A 26,804-nucleotide genomic window follows, 5' to 3' on the forward strand; every position below is an offset into this window, starting at 1 on the left:
AGAAGATGTGAAACGATAGTTATTATTACTGAGAGAAGATGTGAAACGATAGGTATTATTACTGAGTGAGAGAAGATGTGAAACGATAGGTATTATTACTGAGTGAGAGAAGATGTGAAACGATAGGTATTATTACTGAGAGAAGATGTGAAACGATAGGTATTATTACTGAGTGAGAGAAGATGTGAAACGATAGGTATTATTACTGAGTGAGAGAAGATGTGAAACGATAGGTATTATTACTGAGTGAGAGAAGATGTGAAACGATAGGTATTATTACTGAGAGAAGATGTGAAACGATAGGTATTATTACTGAGAGAAGATGTGAAACGATAGGTATTATTACTGAGTGAGAGAAGATGTGAAACGATAGTTATTATTACTGAGTGAGAGAAGATGTGAAACGATAGTTATTATTACTGAGAGAAGATGTGAAACGATAGGTATTATTACTGAGAGAAGATGTGAAACGATAGGTATTATTACTGAGTGAGAGAAGATGTGAAACGATAGTTATTATTACTGAGAGAAGATGTGAAACGATAGGTATTATTACTGAGAGAAGATGTGAAACGATAGGTATTATTACTGAGAGAAGATGTGAAACGATAGTTTTTATTACTGAGAGAAGATGTGAAACGATAGGTATTATTACTGAGAGAAGATGTGAAACGATAGTTATTATTACTGAGAGAAGATGTGAAACGATAGGTATTATTACTGAGAGAAGATGTGAAACGATAGTTATTATTACTGAGAGAGAGAGTGTATCCCTGTCTGACTGTTTACGTCCCTCATTAAGAGGACAGAGGGAAGGCTGAGACTCTCCACAGGGACTCTAATGATGCACAAGCTCATTACAGCTCAATTACTTCCTGGAAAAACACCTGACAAACAACACACTGCTATTGTTAGAAGGAGTAGAACTTTTAATCACTATAATATTAGTATAAATATGTATAGTTTTTTATTATTTATACATTGTTTTACCAGGTCAGTTGTATATAGCCTAGCCTAACTGCATTACAGCTAGAGCCGTCTGGTGAAGTGAACGTACGGTGCATTCAGAAAGTATTCAGACCCCTTGACTTTTTCCACATTTTGTTTACGTTACAGCCTTATTCTAAAATGGATTAAATAAAATTTAAAAATCCTCATCAATCTAATCTACACACAATACCCCATAATGACATCACAATACCCCATAATGACATCACAATACCCCATAATGACATCACAATACCCTGTAATGACATCACAATACCCCATAATGACATCACAATATCCTAAGGAATGTTCAATGTCTGCTTTTTTTTCCCTTCATTTTGAATTAAAATCTTATTTACAAAGGCCAAAACCGGACGACGCTGGGCCAATTGTACGCCGCCGTCCTATGGGACTCCCAATCACGGCCGGTTGTGATACAGCCTGGATTCAAACCAGGGCGTCTGTAGTGACGCCTCTAGCACTGCGATGCAGTGCCTTAGACCGCTGGGCCACTAAGGAGCCCCAACATAATTCCACTTTGACATTCTGGGGTTTTGTGTGTAGGTCAGTGACACAAAATCTCCCTTAAATCTATTTCAAATTCAGGCTGTAACAAAAACTAAATGTTTTAAAAAAGTCAAAGGGTGTGAACACTTTCTGACACTCACAAATGAGAGCCATCCTTTACAATGACTGTTCCCCATAGAAACGGTGTGACCTTCCACCTACTCTGACATCATTACCGGACACAGGAAGTAGCCCGCCACCTGTGATGGGCCTCATCCCCTTCATCTTGAGAGAGACCAAGGTCTGCATGACATCCACCGTTTGCCTCCATGTTGCTTCAAAAAACAGCCAGGTTCCAAGCCAGTCTATTCCGGTACTCAAACCCCACAATGTACTACAACCCCGACCCCTGACCCCCTCCATGGAATGTTACTTAGACCGGCCCCTGCAGAGGCATGACTGTTCTAAAGTAAATGGGAGAGGCTGGCAGCTTTCAGATAGCTTAATGAGCATGTTTCTTTTAATTGCCTGGCTGTTCTAATTGGCTCCCAGGGTGAGGCTGTGAGGCTAACACACGGCAGACGATTAAACCACTGGTTTAATAAAGCCTGGGTGGGGAGGAAGGGAGAGAGAGAGAGGAGGATGGTGGGGGAAGGTGTACTGCTAGGAGGGGGTGCTGGTAGAGGGGGTGCTGGTAGAGGGGGTGCTGGAAGAGGGGGGGGTGCTGGTCGAGGGGGGGGGGGGGGCTGCTGGTAGGGGGTGGGGTGGTGGTAGAGGGGGTGGGGTGGGGTGGTTAAGGGGGTTGGCATGCAACCTGTCACTCTAGTCTAATCCCCGACCACGACCTTGGAGGGTGCCTGTGTGTGTGTGTGTGTGTGTGTGTGTGTGTGTGTGTGTGTGTGTGTGAGCGCGCGCGCGTGAAAACATGTATGCCTACGTGCCTGTGTATGTGTGTGTGCGTGCATTTGGGAGGTTTAGAGGGTGACCCACTGGCGTTGATCAACTAGCAGATGAAAACAGACTCCTGCAACAGACTCCCTCTTCCTCTCTATTTCCACTCTCTGAGCCCTGCGCCACTCTTCCTTTCTATCCCCCTCTCTGAGCCCTGCGCCCCTCTTCCTCTCTATCCCCCTCTCTGAGCCCTGCGCCCCTTTTCCTTTCTATCCCCCTCTCTGAGCCCTGCGCCCCTCTTCCTCTCTATCCCCCTCTCTGAGCCCTGCGCCCCTCTTCCTTTCTAACCCCCTCTCTGAGCCCTGCGCCCCTCTTCCTCTCTATCCCCCTCTCTGAGCCCTGCGCCCCTCTTCCTCTCTATCCCCCTCTCTGAGCCCTGTGCCCCTCTTCCTCTCTATCCCCCTCTCTGAGCCCTGCGCCCCTCTTCCTTTCGATCCCCCTCTCTGAGCCCTGCGCCCCTCTTTCTCTCTATTCCCCTCTCTGAGCCCTGCGCCCCTCTTCCTTTCTAACCCCCTCTCTGAGCCCTGCGCCCCTCTTCCTCTCTATCCCCCTCTCTGAGCCCTGCGCCCCTCTTCCTCTCTATCCCCCTCTCTGAGCCCTGTGCCCCTCTTCCTCTCTATCCCCCTCTCTGAGCCCTGCGCCCCTCTTCCTTTCGATCCCCCTCTCTGAGCCCTGCGCCCCTCTTTCTCTCTATTCCCCTCTCTGAGCCCTGCGCCCCTCTTCCTCTCTATACACCTCTCTGAGCCCTGCGCCCCTCTTCCTCGTTATCCCCTCTCTGAGCCCTTTGCCCCTCTTCCTCTTTATCCCCTCTCTGAGCCCTTTGCCCCTCTTCCTCTTTGTCCCCTCTCTGAGCCCTTTGCCCCTCTTCCTCTTTATCCTCCTCTCTGAGCCCTGCGCCACTCTTCCTCTTTATCCTCCTCTCTGAGCCCTGCGCCCCTCTTCCTCTTTATCCTCCTCTCTGAGACCTTTGCCCCTCATCCTCTTTATCCCCCTCTCTGAGCCCTGCGCTCCTCTTTCTCTCTGAGCCCTGCGCCCCTTTTTTTCTCTGAGCCCTGCGCCCCTCTTTCTCTCTGAACCCTGCGCCCCTCTTCCTCTTTATCCCCTCTCTGAGCCCTGCGCCCCTCTTCCTCTCTATCCCCTCTCTGAGCCTTGCGCCCCTCTTCCTCTCTATCCCCCTCTCTGAACCCTGTGCCCCTCTTCCTCTCTATCCCCTCTCTGAGCCCTGCGCCCCTCTTCCTCTTTATCATCCTCTCTGAGTCCTGCGCCCCTCTTCCTCTCTATCCCCCTCTCTGAGCCCTGCACCCCTCTTTCTCTCTATCCCCCTCTCTGAGCCCTGCGTCCCTCTTCCTCTCTATCCCCTCTCTGAGCCCTGTGCCCCTCTTCCTCTCTATCCCCCTCTCTGAGCCCTGCGCCCCTCTTCCTCTCTATCCCCTTCTCTGAGCCCTGCGCCCCTCTTCCTCTCTATCCCCCTCTCTGAGCCCTGCACCCCTCTTCCTCTCTATCCCGCTCTCTGAGCCCTGCGCCCCTCTTCCTCTCTATCCCCCTCTCTGAGCCCTGCGCCCCTCTTCCTCTCTATCCCCCTCTCTGAGCCCTGCGCCCCTCTTCCTCTCTATCCCCCTCTCTGAGCCCTGCGCCCCTCTTCCTCTCTATCCCCCTCTCTGAGCCCTGTGCCCCTCTTCCTTTCGATCCCCCTCTCTGAGCCCTGCGCCCCTCTTTCTCTCTATTCCCCTCTCTGAGCCCTGCGCCCCTCTTCCTCTTTATCATCCTCTCTGAGCCCTTTGCCCCTCGTCCTCTTTATCCTCTACTCTGAACCCTGCGCCCCTCTTTCTCTCTGAGCCCTGCGCCCCTCTTCCTCTCTATCCACCTCTCTGAGCCCTGCGCCCCTCTTCCTCTTTATCTCCTCTCTGAGCCGTTTGCCCCTCTTCCTCTTTATCCCCTCTCTGAGCCCTTTGCCCCTCTTCCTCTTTGTCCCCTCTCTGAGCCCTTTGCCCCTCTTCCTCTCTATCCCCCTCTCTGAGCCCTGCACCCCTCTTTCTCTCTATCCCCCTCTCTGAGCCCTGCGCCCCTCTTCCTCTCTATCCCCTCTCTGAGCCCTGTGCCCCTCTTCCTCTCTATCCCCCTCTCTGAGCCCTGTGCCCCTCTTCCTCTCTATCCCCCTCTCTGAGCCCTGCGCCCCTCTTCCTCTCTATCCCCCTCTCTGAGCCCTGCGCCCCTCTTCCTCTCTATCCCCCTCTCTGAGCCCTGCGCCCCTCTTCCTCTCTATCCCCCTCTCTGAGCCCTGCGCCCCTCTTCCTTTCGATCCCCCTCTCTGAGCCCTGCGCCCCTCTTTCTCTCTATTCCCCTCTCTGAGCCCTGCGCTCCTCTTCCTCTTTATCATCCTCTCTGAGCCCTTTGCCCCTCGTCCTCTTTATCCTCTACTCTGAACCCTGCGCCCCTCTTTCTCTCTGAGCCCTGCGCCCCTCTTCCTCTCTATCCACCTCTCTGAGCCCTGTGCCCCTCTTCCTCTTTATCTCCTCTCTGAGCCGTTTGCCCCTCTTCCTCTTTATCCCCTCTCTGAGCCCTTTGCCCCTCTTCCTCTTTATCCTCCTCTCTGAGCCCTGCGCCACTCTTCCTCTTTATCCTCCTCTCTGAGCCCTGCGCCCCTCTTCCTCTTTATCCTCCTCTCTGAGCCCTTTGCCCCTCGTCCTCTTTATCCCCCTCTCTGAGCCCTGCGCCCCTCTTTCTCTCTGAGCCCTGCGCCCCTTTTTTTCTCTGAGCCCTGCGCCCCTCTTTCTCTCTGAACCCTGCGCCCCTCTTCCTCTTTATCCCCTCTCTGAGCCCTGCGCCCCTCTTCCTCTCTATCCCCTCTCTGAGCCTTGCGCCCCTCTTCCTCTCTATCCCCCTCTCTGAACCCTGTGCCCCTCTTCCTCTCTATCCCCTCTCTGAGCCCTGCGCCCCTCTTCCTCTTTATCCTCCTCTCTGAATCCTGCGCCCCTCTTCCTCTCTATCCCCCTCTCTGAGCCCTGCACCCCTCTATCTCTCTATCCCCCTCTCTGAGCCCTGCGCCCCTCTTCCTCTCTATCCCCTCTCTGAGCCCTGTGCCCCTCTTCCTCTCTATCCCCCTCTCTGAGCCCTGTGCCCCTCTTCCTCTCTATCCCCCTCTCTGAGCACTGCGCCCCTCTTCCTCTCTATCCCCCTCTCTGAGCCCTGCGCCCCTCTTCCTCTCTATCCCCCTCTCTGAGCCCTGCGCCCCTCTTCCTTTCGATCCCCCTCTCTGAGCCCTGCGCCCCTCTTTCTCTCTATTCCCCTCTCTGAGCCCTGCGCCCCTCTTCCTCTTTATCCTCCTCTCTGAGCCCTTTGCCCCTCGTCCTCTTTATCCTCTACTCTGAACCCTGCGCCCCTCTTTCTCTCTGAGCCCTGCGCCCCTCTTCCTCTCTATCCCCCTCTCTGAGCCCTGCGCCCCTCTTCCTCTTTATCTCCTCTCTGAGCCCTTTGCCCCTCTTCCTCTTTATCCCCTCTCTGAGCCCTTTGCCCCTCTTCCTCTTTGTCCCCTCTCTGAGCCCTTTGCCCCTCTTCCTCTTTATCCTCCTCTCTGAGCCCTGCGCCACTCTTCCTCTTTATCCTCCTCTCTGAGCCCTGCGCCCCTCTTCCTCTTTATCCTCCTCTCTGAGCCCTTTGCCCCTCATCCTCTTTATCCCCCTCTCTGAGCCCTGCGCCCCTCTTTCTCTCTGAGCCCTGCGCCCCTTTTTTTCTCCGAGCCCTGCGCCCCTCTTTCTCTCTGAACCCTGCGCCCCTCTTCCTCTTTATCCCCTCTCTGAGCCCTGCACCCCTCTTCCTCTCTATCCCCTCTCTGAGCCTTGCGCCCCTCTTCCTCTCTATCCCCCTCTCTGAACCCTGTGCCCCTCTTCCTCTCTATCCCCTCTCTGAGCCCTGCGCCCCTCTTCCTCTTTATCCTCCTCTCTGAGTCCTGCGCCCCTCTTCCTCTCTATCCCCCTCTCTGAGCCCTGCACCCCTCTTTCTCTCTATCCCCCTCTCTGAGCCCTGCGCCCCTCTTCCTCTCTATCCCCTCTCTGAGCCCTGTGCCCCTCTTCCTCTCTATCCCCCTCTCTGAGCCCTGTGCCCCTCTTCCTCTCTATCCCCCTCTCTGAACCCTGCGCCCCTCTTCCTCTCTATCCCCCTCTCTGAGCCCTGCGCCCCTCTTCCTCTCTATCCCCCTCTCTGAGCCCTGCGCCCCTCTTCCTCTCTATCCCCCTCTCTGAGCCCTGCGCCCCTCTTCCTCTCTATCCCCCTCTCTGAGCCCTGCGCCCCTCTTCCTTTCGATCCCCTTCTCTGAGCCCTGCGCCCCTCTTTCTCTCTATTCCCCTCTCTGAGCCCTGCGCCCCTCTTCCTCTTTATTCTCCTCTCTGAGCCCTTTGCCACTCGTCCTCTTCATCCTCTACTCTGAACCCTGCGCCCCTCTTTCTCTCTGAGCCCTGCGCCCCTCTTCCTCTCTATCCACCTCTCTGAGCCCTGCGCCCCTTTTCCTCTTTATCTCCTCTCTGAGCCCTTTGCCCCTCTTCCTCTTTATCCCCTCTCTGAGCCCTTTGCCCCTCTTCCTCTTTGTCCCCTCTCTGAGCCCTTTGCCCCTCTTCCTCTTTATCCTCCTCTCTGAGCCCTGCGCCACTCTTCCTCTTTATCCTCCTCTCTGAGCCCTGCGCCCCTCTTCCTCTTTATCCTCCTCTCTGAGCCCTTTGCCCCTCATCCTCTTTATCCCCCTCTCTGAGCCCTGCGCCCCTCTTTCTCTCTGAGCCCTGCGCCCCTTTTTTTCTCTGAGCCCTGCGCCCCTCTTTCTCTCTGAACCCTGCGACCCTCTTCCTCTTTATCCCCTCTCTGAGTCCTGCGCCCCTCTTCCTCTCTATCCCCTCTCTGAGCCTTGCGCCCCTCTTCCTCTCTATCCCCCTCTCTGAACCCTGTGCCCCTCTTCCTCTCTATCCCGTCTCTGAGCCCTGCGCCCCTCTTCCTCTTTATCCTCCTCTCTGAGTCCTGCGCCCCTCTTCCTCTCTATCCCCCTCTCTGAGCCCTGCACCCCTCTTTCTCTCTATCCCCCTCTCTGAGCCCTGCGCCCCTCTTCCTCTTTATCCTCCTCTCTGAGTCCTGCGCCCCTCTTCCTCTTTATCCCCTCTCTGAGCCCTGCACCCCTCTTCCTCTCTATCCCCTCTCTGAGCCTTGCGCCCCTCTTCCTCTCTATCCCCCTCTCTGAACCCTGTGCCCCTCTTCCTCTCTATCCCCTCTCTGAGCCCTGCGCCCCTCTTCCTCTTTATCCTCCTCTCTGAGTCCTGCGCCCCTCTTCCTCTCTATCCCCCTCTCTGAGCCCTGCACCCCTCTTTCTCTCTATCCCCCTCTCTGAGCCCTGCGCCCCTCTTCCTCTCTATCCCCTCTCTGAGCCCTGTGCCCCTCTTCCTCTCTATCCCCCTCTCTGAGCCCTGTGCCCCTCTTCCTCTCTATCCCCCTCTCTGAACCCTGCGCCCCTCTTCCTCTCTATCCCCCTCTCTGAGCCCTGCGCCCCTCTTCCTCTCTATCCCCCTCTCTGAGCCCTGCGCCCCTCTTCCTCTCTATCCCCCTCTCTGAGCCCTGCGCCCCTCTTCCTCTCTATCCCCCTCTCTGAGCCCTGCGCCCCTCTTCCTTTCGATCCCCTTCTCTGAGCCCTGCGCCCCTCTTTCTCTCTATTCCCCTCTCTGAGCCCTGCGCCCCTCTTCCTCTTTATCCTCCTCTCTGAGCCCTTTGCCACTCGTCCTCTTCATCCTCTACTCTGAACCCTGCGCCCCTCTTTCTCTCTGAGCCCTGCGCCCCTCTTCCTCTCTATCCACCTCTCTGAGCCCTGCGCCCCTTTTCCTCTTTATCTCCTCTCTGAGCCCTTTGCCCCTCTTCCTCTTTATCCCCTCTCTGAGCCCTTTGCCCCTCTTCCTCTTTGTCCCCTCTCTGAGCCCTTTGCCCCTCTTCCTCTTTATCCTCCTCTCTGAGCCCTGCGCCACTCTTCCTCTTTATCCTCCTCTCTGAGCCCTGCGCCCCTCTTCCTCTTTATCCTCCTCTCTGAGCCCTTTGCCCCTCATCCTCTTTATCCCCCTCTCTGAGCCCTGCGCCCCTCTTTCTCTCTGAGCCCTGCGCCCCTTTTTTTCTCTGAGCCCTGCGCCCCTCTTTCTCTCTGAACCCTGCGCCCCTCTTCCTCTTTATCCCCTCTCTGAGCCCTGCGCCCCTCTTCCTCTCTATCCCCTCTCTGAGCCTTGCGCCCCTCTTCCTCTCTATCCCCCTCTCTGAACCCTGTGCCCCTCTTCCTCTCTATCCCCTCTCTGAGCCCTGCGCCCCTCTTCCTCTTTATCCTCCTCTCTGAGTCCTGCGCCCCTCTTCCTCTCTATCCCCCTCTCTGAGCCCTGCACCCCTCTTTCTCTCTATCCCCCTCTCTGAGCCCTGCGCCCCTCTTCCTCTCTATCCCCTCTCTGAGCCCTGTGCCCCTCTTCCTCTCTATCCCCCTCTCTGAGCCCTGTGCCCCTCTTCCTCTCTATCCCCCTCTCTGAGCCCTGCGCCCCTCTTCCTCTCTATCCCCCTCTCTGAGCCCTGCGCCCCTCTTTCTCTCTGAGCCCTGCGCCCCTCTTTCTCTCTGAGCCCTGCGCCCCTCTTCCTCTCTGAGCCCTGCGCCCCTCTTCCTCTCTATCCCCCTCTCTGAGCCCTGTGCCCCTCTTCCTCTCTGAACCCTGCGCCCCTCTTCCTCTCTACATCCCTTTATCCCCTCCTTTCCAGTCCCTCCCTCTCTCTTTCATTTAAAGTGGTGGGGAACACAACAAATGTCTCCTTCATACTTAGTCAAACTGGTGGTCTTCTTCACTTCACTAAAACCCCTCTATCCCACCATGGTCTTCCCATCCCACGTCCAAATGCATAGTGGTATACTTCTCTACAACAAGTTCAACTGCGTTTAAAATAGGAGTGTAGAGAACGTCTGTATTCCAAATGACACCCTATTCCCTATATAGTGCACTACTTTAGACCAGAAACCTATGGCACCCTATTCCCTACGTAGTGCACTACTTTAGACCCTATTCCCTATACAGTGCACTACTTTAGACCCTATTCCCTATATAGTGCACTACTTTAGACCAGAGCCCTATGGCACCCTATTCCCTATACAGTGCACTACTTTAGACCAGGACCCAAAGGATTGCACTATATATAGGTTGGGACACAGCGTGTGTCTATAACAGTCTCCCATTCCTCTATCATTATGAGACTGCTGTCACTAGGGCCTCTCCAGAGGACATATGGCCCTTCACATTCAAACCAGAGGCAATTACTGTAGTCCAGAGCCTGGAGAGGACAGTCTGGAGTCTGTAGCCCAGATAGAGAGGGCCCTTCCCTGCCTGACAGATGGCAGTGGTGCCCGTTTCCTATCCCCTCCTACTGACATACAGCAGCCACCTCCCTATCAGCTACATCAATCTGGCCCAGCCCAGCCTGGCCTTCCAGCTGCCATTACCCATCAGGCCTAATGAGCCTGAGGCCCAGCCCAGCCTGGCTCCTCGCTGGTGGGGGAGGATGGAGGGGGCTGTAGAAACAAAGACACCAACCCCACTTATTGTAGACCCCCCCCCCCCCCCCCCCCCCCCAGACAAGAGCCATGGATTAGTTCCATTGCTTGGGAGAAGGGTGGGTGGGGGGAAAAGCCATCAAGGGCAAGTTTTGTAAGAAGAGATGGTTCTCTCCAGGGCCACTGCAAGTGACCCAGGCCCCTTCCTCAGCCAGACAGAATGTAGCCATACTAAACTGCTGTGAAAAACTCCAGTGAAACTGGAAGTTGCTGTCCGTTTTACCCATCAACCACTTCAGAAATGAACTTCTAACCCGTTAGGGTAAATAACCTCACCCTTCACGCATAATACACCTGGCAGTTAGGACAGCTGGTATTCCATTTCCATCTCATCTTACCCACTATGTTTAATGTGTAGCCTAAAGGAGGAGCCTAAAGGAGGAGCCTAAAGGAGGAGCCTAAAGGCCACCTTAAGTGAACCAACAGACTGGAAGAATAGCTGACCGAGAATAGAGTTACAGTGTTTCCTGTTGGCATGACGATCCAATTTCTGTTAGAAAAACTGTTAGAATAAAACCTGTTAGAAACGGCAGTACTGTAGAACATGTTTATCCCAATGCCTGTCCTATCCCGCAAGCCAATCGCATTCATCACTAACTGGTGGCTGGGGAATCTATTGATGGGTTTCCATTGTTGGCGCTGGAATTAGCAGCCTAGGCTAGGTGATCCTGTTCTTTTGCTTATTTAAATTTAGATATTATTTATTTTCTTTTTTTTTGTTGTTGCAAAATGTGTTTTTTGTTAGCTAATTTATTAGCTATTAGCATGGTATGACTGTCAAGTTAGTCGGTTTCCCTTAACTAATATTTCACTGTCATCAAGAAGCTTAGCAAGCTAACTCGCTAGCAAACTAGCTAGCTATATTTCGATTTGAAGTAAGGCAACGGTGTTTGGAGATGGCAAACTCATTGAAGATTAAGTTTGGAGCAGTTTCCTCCAGCGATTAGCTTTAAGGCAGACTATTCTGGACTGATGTACAGAATGGCTTTGGTGGCTTTTCTGGTGCCTTGGCGGTTGTTGTGGCATCACCCAGGTGGGTGCTACAAATCGGTGGTGGGGATGGAGGTTCTACCCATGGAGTCTGACCTCAGAGACTACTACAGAGAAGAGCTGCTTCAGAGACGACAAGGGCCCTGATGAACAGCTCTGGGACCGGTTCCCCGATAGTGATGGAATTTAGGTTTACTAGTGTTTGAACAATTCATCTTTCCTACAACGCCCGAAGATGTAACATTTGTTTCCCAAAAAACACCACGCAGACAGAACGTTCGCTAAGAGCACCGTTAAGTGTCTGATACTGATAGGATGCACTGCTCTCGGATCAGCTTTCTCCCTTTCAAATCTTACCTTAATATTATAATTATTCCACAATACTGACGACGGATCGGCTCCTAGAGAGATACTATCACCTACGGCTGCAAAATATTGGAGCGGCTTATTCTAATGCCTACCATATAATAACGGACTAACTCAAGATTTGACACATCGTTGATCACGTTATACATCATGAAATATATTGAGACAAAAATTATAGTAGCGTACAAATAGCTAAATAAAACTCAATAGAATGAACATGAAATGTATTTCAATATATAGATCTATGTAGTCTACACTGTGTTTGTCTTTTAATAGTCCTCTTGGTTTTCATTTGTCTTTCGCTTGTTTGTCTTTTAACAAGGCAAGTCAGTTATGAACAAATTCTTATTTTCAATGACAGCCCAGGAACAGTGGGCTAACTGGTCTAGGAACAGTGGGCTAACTGGTCTAGGAACAGTGGGTTAACTGGTCTAGGAACAGTGGGTTAACTGGTCTAGGAACAGTGGGTTAACTGGTCTAGGAACAGTGGGTTAACTGGTCTAGGAACAGTGGGCTAACTGGTCTAGGAACAGTGGGCTAACTGGTCTAGGAACAGTGGGTTAACTGGTCTAGGAACAGTGGGTTAACTGGTCTAGGAACAGTGGGCTAACTGGTCTAGGAACAGTGGGTTAACTGGTCTAGGAACAGTGGGTTAACTGGTCTAGGAACAGTGGGTTAACTGGTCTAGGAACAGTGGGCTAACTGGTCTAGGAACAGTGGGCTAACTGGTCTAGGAACAGTGGGTTAACTGGCCTAGGAACAGTGGGCTAACTGGTCTAGGAACAGTGGGCTAACTGGTCTAGGAACAGTGGGTTAACTGGTCTAGGAACAGTGGGTTAACTGGCCTAGGAACAGTGGGTTAACTGGCTAGGAACAGTGGGTTAACTGGCTAGGAACATTGGGTTAACTGGCTAGGAACAGTGGGTTAACTGGCTAGGAACAGAGGGTTAACTACCTGTTCAGCAGAACAACAGATGTTTACCTTGTCAGCTCGGGGATTTGATCTTGCAACCATTTCGATTACTAGTCCAACACTCTAACCACTAGACTACCTGCCTCCCCAACACTCTAACCACTAGGCTACCTACCTCCCCAACACTCTAACCACTAGGCTACCTACCTCCCCAACACTCTAACCATTAGGCTACCTACCTCCCCAACACTCTAACCGTTAGGCTACCTACCTCCCCAACACTCTAACCACTAGGCTACCTGCCTCCTCAACACTCTAACCACTAGACTACCTGCCGCCCCTACACTCTAACCACTAGGCTACCTACCTCCCCAACACTCTAACCATTAGGCTACCTGCCTCCCCAACACTCTAACCACTAGGCTACCTACCTCCCCATCACTCTAACCATTAGGCTACCTACCTCCCCATCACTCTAACCACTAGACTACCTGCCTCCTCGACACTCTAACCATTAGGCTACCCTGTCTCCTCTACACACTAACCACTAGGCTACCTGCCTCCTCAACACTCTAACCACTAGGCTACCTGCCTCCCCAACACTCTAACCATTAAGCTACCTGCCTCCCCAACACTCTAACCACTAGGCTACCTACCTCCCCAACACTCTAACCATTAGGCTACCTACCTCCCCAACACTCTAACCATTAGGCTACCTGCCTCCTCTACACTCTAACCACTAGGCTACCTGACTCCTCAACACTCTAAACACTAGGCTACCTACCTCCCCAACACTCTAACCATTAGGCTACCTACCTCCCCAACACTCTAACCATTAGGCTACCCTGCCTCCTCTACACTCTAACCACTAGGCTACCTGCCTCCTCAACACTCTAACCACTAGGCTACCTGCCTCCCAACACTCTAACCATTAGGCTACCTACCTCCCCAACACTCTAACCATTAGGCTACCTGCCTCCTCTACACTCTAACCATTAGGCTACCTGCCTCCTCTACACTCTAACCACTAGGCTACCTGCCGCCCCAACACTCTAACCATTAGGCTACCTGCCTCCTCTACACTCTAACCACTAGGCTACCTGCCTCCTCAACACTCTAACCACTAGGCTACCTGCCTCCTCTACACTCTAACCACTAGGCTACCCTGCCGCCTCTACACTCTAACCACTAGGCTACCTGCCTCCTCTACACTCTAACCACTAGACTACCTGCCTCCTCTACACTCTAACCACTAGGCTACCCTGCCGCCTCTACACTCTAACCACTAGGCTACCTACCTCCTCTACACTCTAACCACTAGGCTACCCTGCCGCCTCTACACTCTAACCACTAGGCTACCTGCCTCCTCTACACTCTAACCACTAGACTACCTACCGCCCCTACACTCTAACCACTAGGCTACCTGCCGCCCCTACACTCTAACCACTAGACTACCCTGCCGCCCCTCCACTCTAACCACTAGGCTACCTGCCTCCTCTACACTCTAACCATTAGGCTACCTGCCTCCTCTACACTCTAACCACTAGACCACCTGCCTCCTCAACACTCTAACCACTAGGCTACCTGCCTCCTCTATACTCTAACCACTAGGCTACCTGCCTCCTCTACACTCTAACCTCTAGGCTACCTACCTTCTCAACACTCTAACCATTAGGCTACCTGCCTCCTCAACACTCTAACCACTAGGCTACCTGCCGCCCCAACACTCTAACCACTAGGCTAACCTGCCGCCCCTACGCTCTAACCACTAGGCTACCTGCCGCCCCTACGCTCTAACCACTAGGCTACCTGCCTCCTCTACGCTCTAACCAATAGGCTACCTGCCTCCTCTACGCTCTAACCACTAGGCTACCTGCAACCCCAACACTCTAACCATTAGGCTACCTACCTCCCCAACACTCTAACCATTAGGCTACCCTGCCTCCTCTACACTCTAACCACTAGGCTACCTGCCTCCTCAACACTCTAACCACTAGGCTACCTGCCTCCCAACACTCTAACCATTAGGCTACCTACCTCCCCAACACTCTAACCATTAGGCTACCTACCTCCCCAACACTCTAACCATTAGGCTACCTGCCTCCTCTACACTCTAACCATTAGGCTACCTGCCTCCTCTACACTCTAACCACTAGGCTACCTGCCGCCCCAACACTCTAACCATTAGGCTACCTGCCTCCTCTACACTCTAACCACTAGGCTACCTGCCTTCTCAACATTCTAACCACTAGGCTACCCTGCCGCCTCTACACTCTAACCACTAGGCTACCTGCCTCCTCTACACTCTAACCACTAGACTACCTGCCTCCTCTACACTCTAACCACTAGGCTACCCTGCCGCCTCCACACTCTAACCACTAGGCTACCTACCTCCTCTACACTCTAACCATTAGGCTACCCTGCCACCTCTACAGTCTAACCACTAGGCTACCTGCCTCCTCTACACTCTAACCACTAGACTACCTACCGCCCCTACACTCTAACTACTAGGCTACCTGCCTCCTCTACACTCTAACCATTAGGCTACCTGCATCCTCTACACTCTAACCACTAGGCTACCTAAACCCTCTACACTCTAACCACTAGGCTACCTGCCGCCCCTACACTCTAACCACTAGACTACCCTGCCGCCCCTACACTCTAACCACTAGGCTACCTGCCTCCTCTACACTCTAACCACTAGGCTACCCTGCCGCCTCTACACTCTAACCACTAGGCTACCTACCTCCTCTACACTCTAACCACTAGGCTACCCTGCCGCCTCTACACTCTAACCACTAGGCTACCTGCCTCCTCTACACTCTAACCACTAGACTACCTACCGCCCCTACACTCTAACCACTAGGCTACCTGCCGCCCCTACACTCTAACCACTAGACTACCCTGCCGCCCCTACACTCTAACCACTAGGCTACCTGCCTCCTCTACACTCTAACCATTAGGCTACCTGCCTCCTCTACACTCTAACCACTAGACTACCTGCCTCCTCAACACTCTAACCACTAGGCTACCTGCCTCCTCTATACTCTAACCACTAGGCTACCTGCCTCCTCTACACTCTAACCTCTAGGCTACCTACCTTCTCAACACTCTAACCATTAGGCTACCTGCCTCCTCAACACTCTAACCACTAGGCTACCTGCCGCCCCAACACTCTAACCACTAGGCTAACCTGCCGCCCCTACGCTCTAACCACTAGGCTACCTGCCGCCCCTACGCTCTAACCACTAGGCTACCTGCCTCCTCTACGCTCTAACCAATAGGCTACCTGCCTCCTCTACGCTCTAACCACTAGGCTACCTGCAACCCCAACACTCTAACCATTAGGCTACCTACCTCCCCAACACTCTAACCATTAGGCTACCCTGCCTCCTCTACACTCTAACCACTAGGCTACCTGCCTCCTCAACACTCTAACCACTAGGCTACCTGCCTCCCAACACTCTAACCATTAGGCTACCTGCCTCCTCTACACTCTAACCACTAGGCTACCTGCCGCCCCAACACTCTAACCATTAGGCTACCTGCCTCCTCTACACTCTAACCACTAGGCTACCTGCCTTCTCAACATTCTAACCACTAGGCTACCCTGCCGCCTCTACACTCTAACCACTAGGCTACCTGCCTCCTCTACACTCTAACCACTAGACTACCTGCCTCCTCTACACTCTAACCACTAGGCTACCCTGCCGCCTCCACACTCTAACCACTAGGCTACCTACCTCCTCTACACTCTAACCATTAGGCTACCCTGCCGCCTCTACAGTCTAACCACTAGGCTACCTGCCTCCTCTACACTCTAACCACTAGACTACCTACCGCCCCTACACTCTAACTACTAGGCTACCTGCCTCCTCTACACTCTAACCACTAGGCTACCTGCATCCTCTACACTCTAACCACTAGCCTACATGCCTCCTCTACACTCTAACCACTAGGCTACCTGCCTCCTCAACACTCTAACCACTAGATTACCTGCCTCCTCTACACTCTAACCACTAGGCTACCCTGCCGCCTTTACACTCTAACCACTAGGCTACCTACCTCCTCTACACTCTAACCACTAGGCTACCCTGCCGCCTCTACACTCTAAACACTAGGCTACCCTGCCTCCTCTACACTCTAACCACTAGGCTACCTGCCTCCTCTACACTCTAACCACTAGGCTACCTAAACCCTCTACACTCTAACCACTAGGCTACCTGCCGCCCCTACACTCTAACCACTAGACTACCCTGCCGCCCCTACACTCTAACCACTAGGCTACCTGCCTCCTCTACACTCTAACCATTAGGCTACCTGCCTCCTCTACACTCTAACCACTAGGCTACCTGCCTCCTCAACACTCTAACCACTAGGCTACCTGCCTCCTCTATACTCTAACCACTAGGCTACCTGCCTCCTCTACACTCTAACCTCTAGGCTACCTACCTTCTCAACACTCTAACCATTAGGCTACCTGCCTCCTCAACACTCTAACCACTAGGCTACCTGCCGCCCCAACACTCTAACCACTAGGCTACCCTGCCGCCCCTACGCTCTAACCACTAGGCTACCTGCCGACCCTACGCTCTAACCACTAGGCTACCTGCCTCCTCTACGCTCTAACCACTAGGCTACCTGCCTCCTCTACGCTCTAACCACTAGGCTACCTGCAACCCCCTACACTCTAACCACTAGGCTACCTGCAACCCCCTACACTCTAACCACTAGACTACCTGCCTCCTCGACACTCTAACCACTAGGCTACCTGCCTCCTCTACACTCTAACCACTAGGCTACCTGCCTCCTCTACACTCTAACCACTAGGCTACCTGCCTCCTCTACACTCTAACCATTAGGCTACCTGCCTCCTCTACACTCTAACCACTAGGCTACCTGCCTCCTCTACACTCTAACCACTAGGCTACCTGCCTCCTCTACACTCTAACCACTAGGCTACCTGCCTCTTCTACACTCGAACCACTAGGCTACCTGCCTCCTCCACACTCTAACCACTAGGCTACCTGGTCTATGTATCCAACACAGTGTTTATCTTTTAAAACAGTCATCTGGGTTTTAATTTGAAACGTCGTTGTTATTTGCTTGTTATGCTAAGAAATGGCCAACTTTCTATTTGTAGTCATTGCACTCACAGTCACATTTCTTCTGAAGTTATCAGAGGTCACAAAAAAGACATCTTGATTTTGTGTTTAGCAGAGATCTTGTGTTTAGCAGAGATCTTGTGTTTAGCAGAGATCTTGTGTTTAGCAGAGATCTTGTGTTTAGCAGAGATCTTGTGTTTAGCAGAGATCTTGTGTTTAGCAGAGATCTTGTGTTTAGCAGAGATCTTCTGTGTATAAAGTGATGCGGAAGGGGGGGGGAGCATCTAACAACGTATTTGTCTGTTCTATGAGTCAATCGTTAAGTAACAAGCGTTTTAAAGAGCAACTTTAGTAACGATTGTTTTGGGAAACAGCTCGGACGTTTAACGATGCTCCCATGAAGGTTCTTACGATGAACGTAGCCTTAAGATGCTTTTGGGAAACCGGGCCCGGGACCAGTCTGAAACCCCCTGGATCTGATGCCCCGCCCCGCACCTCTCCATTTCCTCTCCGAAATGCCTCTTCTCTAGCCTTCATACAAGCGCTGACTGTTCAAGCCACCAGTTAACTTCCTGTCTGCCATAATAATCCATCTATTGAACTACTTGTTTTGAGTTTTTCAAAATTGCCCGTCAATTATTTTTCTCCTTCACTTTTAAAGGACGTTTTGTAATAAAAAATCACTCTAAAAGTTTAATAAATTATTATTATTATTTATTCAACTGTCCAAAAGTGTATCACTACGGAGAGAAGCTTAGAGCCCCTCCAGGAGTACGTACCACCTTGGAAGATGTATTAGACTCAGATAAACGATCAGTTAGGAGGGAGGCCTGACTGCCACGAAGATAGTCGCTATCTGCCCAGATTACATGTCCATTTCGTTTATCTACATTACCTCAGAGTAGCATACACTTTGTACTCAGGCAACTTTATTGCATGTCTACATTTACATTGACAGCCCCACCTCCATTTGACTTGTACACTGCTGCTACTCACTGTTTATTATCTATGCATAGTCACTTCACCCCTACCTACATGTACACATTACCTCAACTAACCTGTACCCCTGCACACTGACTCGGTACCGGTACCCCATGTATATAGTCTCCACACTGACTCGGTACTGGTACCCCATGTATATAGTCTCCACACTGACTCGGTACTGGTACCCCCTGTATATAGTCTCCACACTGACTCGGTACTGGTACCCCATGTATATAGTCTCCACATTGACTCGGTACCGGTACCCCCTGTATATATTCTCCATATTGACTCGGTACCGTAACCCCCTGTATACAGTCGTGGCCAAAAGTTTTGAGAAAGACACAAATATTAATTTTCACAAAGTTTGCTGCTTCAGTGTCTTTAGATATTTTTGTCAGATGTTACTATGGAATACTGAAGTATAATTACAAGCATTTCATAAGTGTCAAAGGCTTTTATTGACAATTACATGAAGTTGATGCAAAGAGTCAATATTTACAGTGTTGACCCTTCTTTTTCAAGATCTCTGCAATCCACCCTGGCATGCTGTTAATTAACTTCTGGGCCACATCCTGACTGATGGCAGCCCATTCTTGCATAATCAATGCTTGGGGTTTGTCAGAATTTGTGGGTTTTTGTTTGTCCACCCGCCTCTTGAGGATTGACCACAAGTTCTCAATGGGATTAAGGTCTGGGGAGTTTCCTGGCCATGGACCCAAAATATAAAAGTTTTGTTCCCCGAGTCACTTAGTTATCACTTTTGCCTTATGGCAAGGTGCTCCATCTTGCTGGAAAAGGCATTGTTCGTCACCAAACTGTTCCTGGATGGTTGGGAGAAGTTGCTCTTGGAGGATGTGTTGGTACCATTCTTTATTCATGGCTGTGTTCTTAGGAAAAATTGTGAGCGAGCACACTCCCTTGGCTGAGACACAACCCCACACATGAATGATCTCAGCATGCTTTACTGTTGGCATGACACAGGACTGATGGTAGCGCTCACCTTGTCTTCTCCGGACAAGCTTTTCTCCAGATGCCCCAAACAATCGGAAAGGGGATTCATCAGAGAAAATGACTTTACCCCAGTCCTTAGCAGTCCAATCCCTGTACCTCTTGCAGAATATCAGTCTGTCCCTGATGTTTTTCCTGGAGAGAAGTGGCTTTCTTGCTGCCCTTCTTGACACCAGGCCATCCTCCAAAAGTCTTTGCCTCACTGTGCGTGCAGATGCACTCACACCTGCCTGCTGCCATTCCTGAGCAAGCTCTGTACTGGTGGTGCCCCGATCCCACAGCTGAATCAACTTTAAGAGACGGTCCTGGCGCTTGCTGGACTTTCTTGGGTGCCCTGAAGCCTTCTTCACAACAATTGAACCGCTCTCTTTGAAGTTCTTGATGATCAGATAAATGGTTGATTTAGGTGCAATCTTACTGGCAGCAATATACAGGGGGTACAGGTGTGTCCTACCCGCTGACACAGGTAGCTGTGTCCTGCAATAACTCTTATCAATGTTTATTATGATTATTTCTGTAAATTGATGTAAATTGTTGTAAATTGATGTAAATTGATGTAAATTGATGTAAATTGATGTGGCTCTCTGCAAAATCACTGGATGTAAAACGGTGTAAAATACTGTTTGTATGTTTAAGGAATTTTAATTATGAGATTTCTGTTGTTTGAATTTGGTGCCCCTCACTTTCACTGGCTGTTGTCATATCCTAAGCCATAATAAGTTTTAACCAGGGCATGATAGCGTTCACATCCATTCTGTGTATTCTACCAAACTTTCCCAGCATGTATCTACAAATATAAACCCAGTTTAGTATGATACTCATCCAGACTCAACTGACCCCTGTTCCTCCATCATCTCCTGGAGCTCCATGCATTTCAGCTCCACCCTCCTCTTTCTGTCATGGTCTAGGATCTCCCTGTGGGCCTTCTTCACTAGGACAGGCTCCGGGCTAGGCTCCTCCTCTGGAACCACCTCTTCTTCTGGCTTGGGCCCCACAGCCGGGGCAGGTACCGACACTGACCCGCCCTCCCCGGCTCCTGTTCCTGCCATGGCCACGGCCGTAGGAAGCACACCGTTAACAATGTCCTGGGGGGAAGGCACCCTCGCCCCATCGTACATGGTGACGACGTTCTATAGAGAGAGAGAGAGAAAGAGAGAGAGAGAGAGAGAGAGAGAGAGAGAGAGAGAGAGAGAGAGAGAGAGAGAGAGGTTAGTGGTACCGGTTGAATTGTTTACCTGGGATGTACAATCAGGTCCATAATGATTGGCACCCTTGATAAAGATGAGCAAAAAAGACTGTATAAAATCAGAATGTATTCACACCCCATGACTTTTCCATATTTTTTTGTGTTACAACGTGAATTTAAAATTAATGAAATTATTATGTTTTGACACTGGCACAAAATACCCCATAATGTCAAAATGGAATTATGGTTTACCCATTTTTGTTTTACAAATATATTACATTTGTAAAGCTGAAATATCTTGAGTCAATAAGCATTCAACCCCTTTTGTTACGACAAACTTAAATAAGTTCAGGAGTAAAACTGCTGAACAAGTCACATAATAACGTTGCATGGACTCACTCTGTGTACAATAATAGTGTTTAACATGACTACCTCATCTCTGTACCCCACACATTCAAATGATCTATAAAGATCAATGAGTCGAGCAGTGGATTTCAAACACAGATTCACACACAAAGACCAAAAAAAAGGGCACCTATTGGTAGATGGGTAAGAATAAAGAAGCAGACATTGAATATCTCTTTGACTATGGTGACTATGGTGACTATGGTGACTATGGTGACTATGGTGAATTCATCAGTTACACTTCGGATGGTGTATCAATATACCCAGCCAATACAAACATACAGGCATCCTTATTAACTCAGTTGCCGGAGAGAAAGGAAACCGCTCAGGGATTTCACTATGAGGCCATATGGTGACTTTACAACAGCTCCAGAGTTCAGTTGTATTTACTCCACAATACTAAAATGAATTGACATAGTGAAAAGAAAGAAGACTGTACTAGAGCTGTGGCGGTCACCAACTTTCGTCAGACGGTGATTTTCAAACAAATACCTCAAGGTAATTGACCGATAATTAACATAAACACATTTAGCATCTCCTGGCTTCCACACTGATGCAGACCTGTGAAACATCTACATTTTAAAAAGTCTAATAAATCCATGTAATATAGCTTACACCTTCAAAATAAATCCATTATTTATTTTAGACAGGACTAAAGAAGCATGATATGAAGAAATTCTGGTCTATTTCAGAAGAACAGAATAACATACTCTGAGTTGTCCTTATGTTAGGTCCTGATCTGGCTATACCAAATGTCTGTTGGCAAAACTAGTACTCTTCTTCTTATTGGTGTTCTGTAGTAGTGGTTTCTTTGCAGAAATTAGACCATGAAGGCCTGATTCACGCAGTCTCCTCTACAAATGTGATGTTGAGATGTGTCTGTTACTTGAAATCTGAGGTCCAGTTAACTCTAACGAATTGATCCTCTGCAGCAGAGTTATTAACTCAGCGTCTTTCTTTCCTGTGGTTGTCCTCATGAGAGCCAAATTCATCATAGCGCTTGATGGTTTTTGTGACTGCACTTGAAGAAACTTTGAAAGTTCTTGAAATGTTCTGCATTGACTGACCTTCATGTCAGTCAATCTGGACTGATTGTCGTTTCTCTTTGCTTATTTTAGCTGTTCTTGCCAAATAGGGCTATCTTCTGTATACCAACCCTACCTAGTCACAACACAACTGATTGGCGGAAACACAATTAGAAAGAAAGAAATTCCACAAATTAAAATGTAACAAGGCACACCTGTGAATTGAAATGCATTCCAGGTGACTACCTCATGAAGCTGGTTGAGAGAATGCCAAAAGTGTGCAGAGCTGTCATCAGGGCAAAGGGTGGCTACTTTGAAGGATCTCAAATATAAAATATATTTGGATTTGTTTAACAATTTGTTTTGGTTATTACATGATTCCATATGTGTTGTTTCATAGCTTTTATTCTACAATGTAGAAAAAGTAAAAATAAAAACTTGAATGAGTAGATGTGTCCAAACTTTTGCCTGGTACTGTATGTGCTCCTATATGTTTAATTTAGAGTTATTAATGTAACTTTAGTTGTTCTACAAACGTTGGGCTATATGTATAGATTTTTAATGCATTGTAAGGCTGCGTGATGCGACTCTAAAGCACTAGCCTATGTCAATCTACTATCCCTCATAGTACAAAATTAACTTGTTCTATTCTGTGCGAGAAATAGAAATTCTAAACATAGTCTGGGACAGTTGTGGGAAGCGATATATCTCAAATTAAACTTTTTACGTAATGTGGCTGACGCAATAGATCAGAACGTTCAGCTTAAAATGTTGCTAAACTATTAGGCTATTTTTTCACACTAGAAGCGCAGCAATGTGCACCGGGCAGTAGGCTATAAGCACAAATGTTGGCTTTGATTTAGAATGGACCATTATCATTAATCTGTCTAGAAACAGGGGAAATATATACATGTCATTTATGCACTTAAATAGCGAATTGAGAACCGTTTTTCCCCTGGTTCTTCTCCAGGTAGGCTGGCATTCATTTCCATTACATTTGCATTAACGTCAGAGTGATTAGAGGGACAATAGAGTGCTGAGTACCAGGCAGTTAGCAAGTTTGGTAGACTACTAATGACATGGGTGTGTGTGTGTGTGTGTGTGTGTGTGTGTGTGTGTGTGTGTGCGTTCAGAGCCAGGCTGAATGGATGAGCCGGAGCCAACCAGGGTCTGAGGAGGATCCGAGCAGACGCCAGTCACCACACAGAGCACCATCAGCTATTAGCTCTCCCTCAGTTAGCTCTGGAGCAGTGATAGCATGCTAACCTGAGTAGCTGAGTCCTTCAATGAGACTCTGACTAGCAGCCATTACTGTCTGGAGGAGTGATAGCATGCTAACGAGAGTAGCAAACGTCACGTGGAATTTGAATGTCTTCATGACGGTCACCATAACAGCACTAGCCTGTACAGAATAAAAAATATTCAAAAACTTTCATCCTGTTTGGAACAAGGCACTAAAGTAATACTTCAAAATATGTGGCCAAGCAATTCACTTATTGTCCTGAATACAAAGGGTTATGTCCAGTACAACACATTACTGAGTACCATTCTCAATGTTTTCAAGCATGGTGGTGGCTGCATCATGTTATGGGTATGCTTGTAATCGTTAAGGACTGGGGAGTTTTTCAGGATTGGAAACGGTGCTATGGTCAGATGACATGAAGATTGAGCTCTTTGGCCATGCCCACCAGTGGTGGATTTGGTGTTTAAAAAAACAGAAGCAGGTGCAGAAAGTACCTAATGCCTACGGTAAAATATAGTGGTGGATCTTTACTGTTATGGGGATATTTTTGATTCCACTAGTCCTGAGGTCCTTAAGATCAACGGAGACATGAACTTTACCAAGTTCCTTGGACATATTTGACAAGAACCTGGTTTCCTCTAGCAGGAGGCTGACTCTTGGCCGCAAGTGGATCTTCCAGCAAGACAATAACTAATCAAAACCCCATGCAAATAAATGTTCAATTGACCACAAAATCAACATTTTGCAATGGCCATCTCAGTCTCCGGACTTGAACCCCATTGTAAACCTGTGGTTTGAGCTGAAGAAGGAAGTCCATAAGAGCAGATGACAGATATCAAGGATCTGGAAAGAATCTGTATGGAGTAATGGTCTAAGATCCCTACCAATGTGTTCTACAATCTCATAACGCATTTTACAAAAAAGGCTCAGTGTCGTTATCCTCGCAAGGGGAGGGTGGTATTCAATACCAAGGGGAGGGTGGTATTCAATACCAAGGGGAGGGTGGTATTCAATACCAAGGGGAGGGTGGTATTCAATACCAAGGGGAGGGTGGTATTCAATACCAAGGGGAGGGTGGTATTCAATACCAAGGGGAGGGTGGTATTCAATACCAAGGGGGGGGTGGTATTCAATACCAAGGGGAGGGTGGTATTCAATACCAAGGGGAAGGTGGTATTCAATACCAAGGGGAGGGTGGTATTCAATACCAAGGGGAGGGTGGTATTCAATACCAAGGGGAGGGTGGTATTCAATACCAAGGGGAGGGTGGTATTCAATACCAAGGGGAGGGTGGTATTCAATACCAAGGGGAGGGTGGTATTCAATACCAAGGGGAGGGTGGTATTCAATACCAAGGGGAGGGTGGTATTCAATACCAAGGGGAGTATTCAATACAGGGGTGCCAATAATTTTTGGGTGGATTTTTTTTGTATTACTGAAACAAAATATATTTCTCTGAGCAATTGTTTAAAATAATTTAATTTCCCTTTTTTTTAGCATACAGTATACAGAGCCTTCAGAAAGTATTCACACCCCTTGACTTTTTCCACATTCTGTTGTGTTACAAAAGTGGGATCTACACAAAATATTATGTAATATCAAAAGTGGAAGAAAAATTCTAACATTTGTAAATCATTTATGAAATTCAAACATGAATATATCTTGATTGGATAAGTATTCAACCTTGAGTCAATTCATGTTAGAATCACCTTTGGCAGCGATTACAGCTGTGAGTCTTTCTGGGTAAGTCTCTAAGAGCTTTCCACACCTGGATTGTGCAACATTTACCCATTATTCTTTTCAACATTCTTCAAGCTCTGTCAAATTGGTTGTTGATCATTACTAGACAACCCATTTCAGGTCTTGTCATAGATTTGCAAGGAGATTTAAGTCAAAACTATAACTAGGACACTCAGGAACATTCAGTGTTTTCTTGGTAACCAACTCCAGTGTATATTTGTCTTTGTGTTTTAGATTATTGTCCTGCTGAAAGGTGAATTTGTCTCCCAGTGTCTGGTGGAAAGCAGACTGAACCAGGTTTTCCTCTAGGATTTTGTCTGTTGTTGTTGGCTGGAGGGAACCAGCGTGCCTGCTGCTGAGGAGCGCTGGCCAATGGCACTGATCAAACTCCAGGCGGTGCTATGCTCGGTACGTTTATATTTCACACACATTCATTTCCATTTCTAACTCTGGTAGATTAGCTACTGTAGGTATGCTAGGATCAAGAGGTGGTGGATGATTAAGGTGAGGTCGGAGGTCACCTGTTATAAGAGTAATAGATTCTGGTATAACATGCTCCTGAGGGTAGAGAGGGAGCCGGTGCTATGGTCAGATGACATGAAGATTGAGCTCTTTGGCCACGCCCACCAGTGGTGGATTTGGTGTTTAAAAAAACAGAAGCAGGTGCAGAAAGTACCTAACACCTACGGTAAAATATAGTGGTGGATCTTTACTGTTATGGGGATATTTTTGATTCCACTAGTCCTGAGGTCCTTAAGATCAACGGAGATCCTCAGCACTCTCCGGTCCACTAGATGGGGAACTATAGGCAGCTCCTGGTTGTTCCTAACAAGTCACCTACTATCTGTTTGAGCCTGTTGGCCCTCTTCATCTCAGGAAAGTAAAACTGTGAAGCCAACCATCCCAATAAAAAGTATGTAGCGTATGTAGCTCCAGAGAAAAGTGAGCTGCAGAGGAGGTTTGGATGGTTCCATCTCTGGATAGGACAAAGTATGTTTCCCTTTCCTGAGCACACACTAGGTTTTAATGAAATGAGGATATGTCATTAAAGAAAGACAAAACGTCAAGTCACACACACAGACACTCTCTCTCACACGCTCTCTGTCTCTCTCTCAATTCAATTCAATTGCTTTATTGGCATGGGAAACATGTGTTAACATTACCAAAGCAAGTGAGGTAGATAATATACAAAAGTGAAATAAACTATAAAAATTAACAGTAAACATTAAACATACAGAAATTTCAAAACAATAAAGACATTACAAATGTCATATTATACATATGTACAAATGGTTAAAGAACACACTCTCTCTCTCTCTCTCTCTCTCTCTCTTTCTTACACACAACAAACTCTCTCTCACACACACATCACACGAACATCGCACACTCCCTCCCTTCCTCACTCTCCCTCCCTCTCCATCCTCCCTCCCTCTCCTCCCCTCTCCATCCTCCCTCCCTCTCCCACCCACCTCCATCCTCCCTCCCTCTCCATCCTCCACCCTCCCTTCCTCTCCCACCCACCTCCATCCTCCCTCCCTCTCCATCCTCCACCCTCCCTCCCTCTTCATCTTCCCTCTCTCTCCATCCTCCACCCTCCCTCCTTCTCCCTCCCTCTCCATCCTCCACCCACCCTCCCTCCCTCTCCATCCTCCCTCTCCAACCCACCTCCATCCTCCACCCACCCTCCCTCCCTCTCCATCCCTCTCCAGCCTCCACCCTCCCTCCCTCTTCATCTTCCCTCCCTCCCTCTCCATCCTCCACCCTCCCTCCCTCTCCATCCCTCTCCATCCTCCATTC

The 26,804-nt window shown here is 49.3% G+C and overlaps 1 protein-coding gene across 1 annotated transcript in view; it reads right to left on the minus strand.

Moving 5' to 3' along the window:
- Positions 1–26,804, minus strand: part of LOC110533304 (serine/arginine repetitive matrix protein 3) — a 186,579-nt gene that overhangs the window by 90,470 nt on the left and 69,305 nt on the right. Inside the window, exon 2 of the mRNA XM_036989600.2 lies at positions 20,246–20,538. Within this exon, the coding sequence (XP_036845495.2) occupies positions 20,246–20,526 (281 nt within the window). The 5' untranslated portion in view covers positions 20,527–20,538. The remainder of the gene's footprint in view (positions 1–20,245; positions 20,539–26,804) is intronic.

This window comes from Oncorhynchus mykiss, chromosome 10, assembly GCF_057628025.1.
Source record: "Oncorhynchus mykiss isolate SJ-2025 chromosome 10, ASM5762802v1, whole genome shotgun sequence".
NCBI classification, from domain to species: domain Eukaryota; kingdom Metazoa; phylum Chordata; class Actinopteri; order Salmoniformes; family Salmonidae; genus Oncorhynchus; species Oncorhynchus mykiss.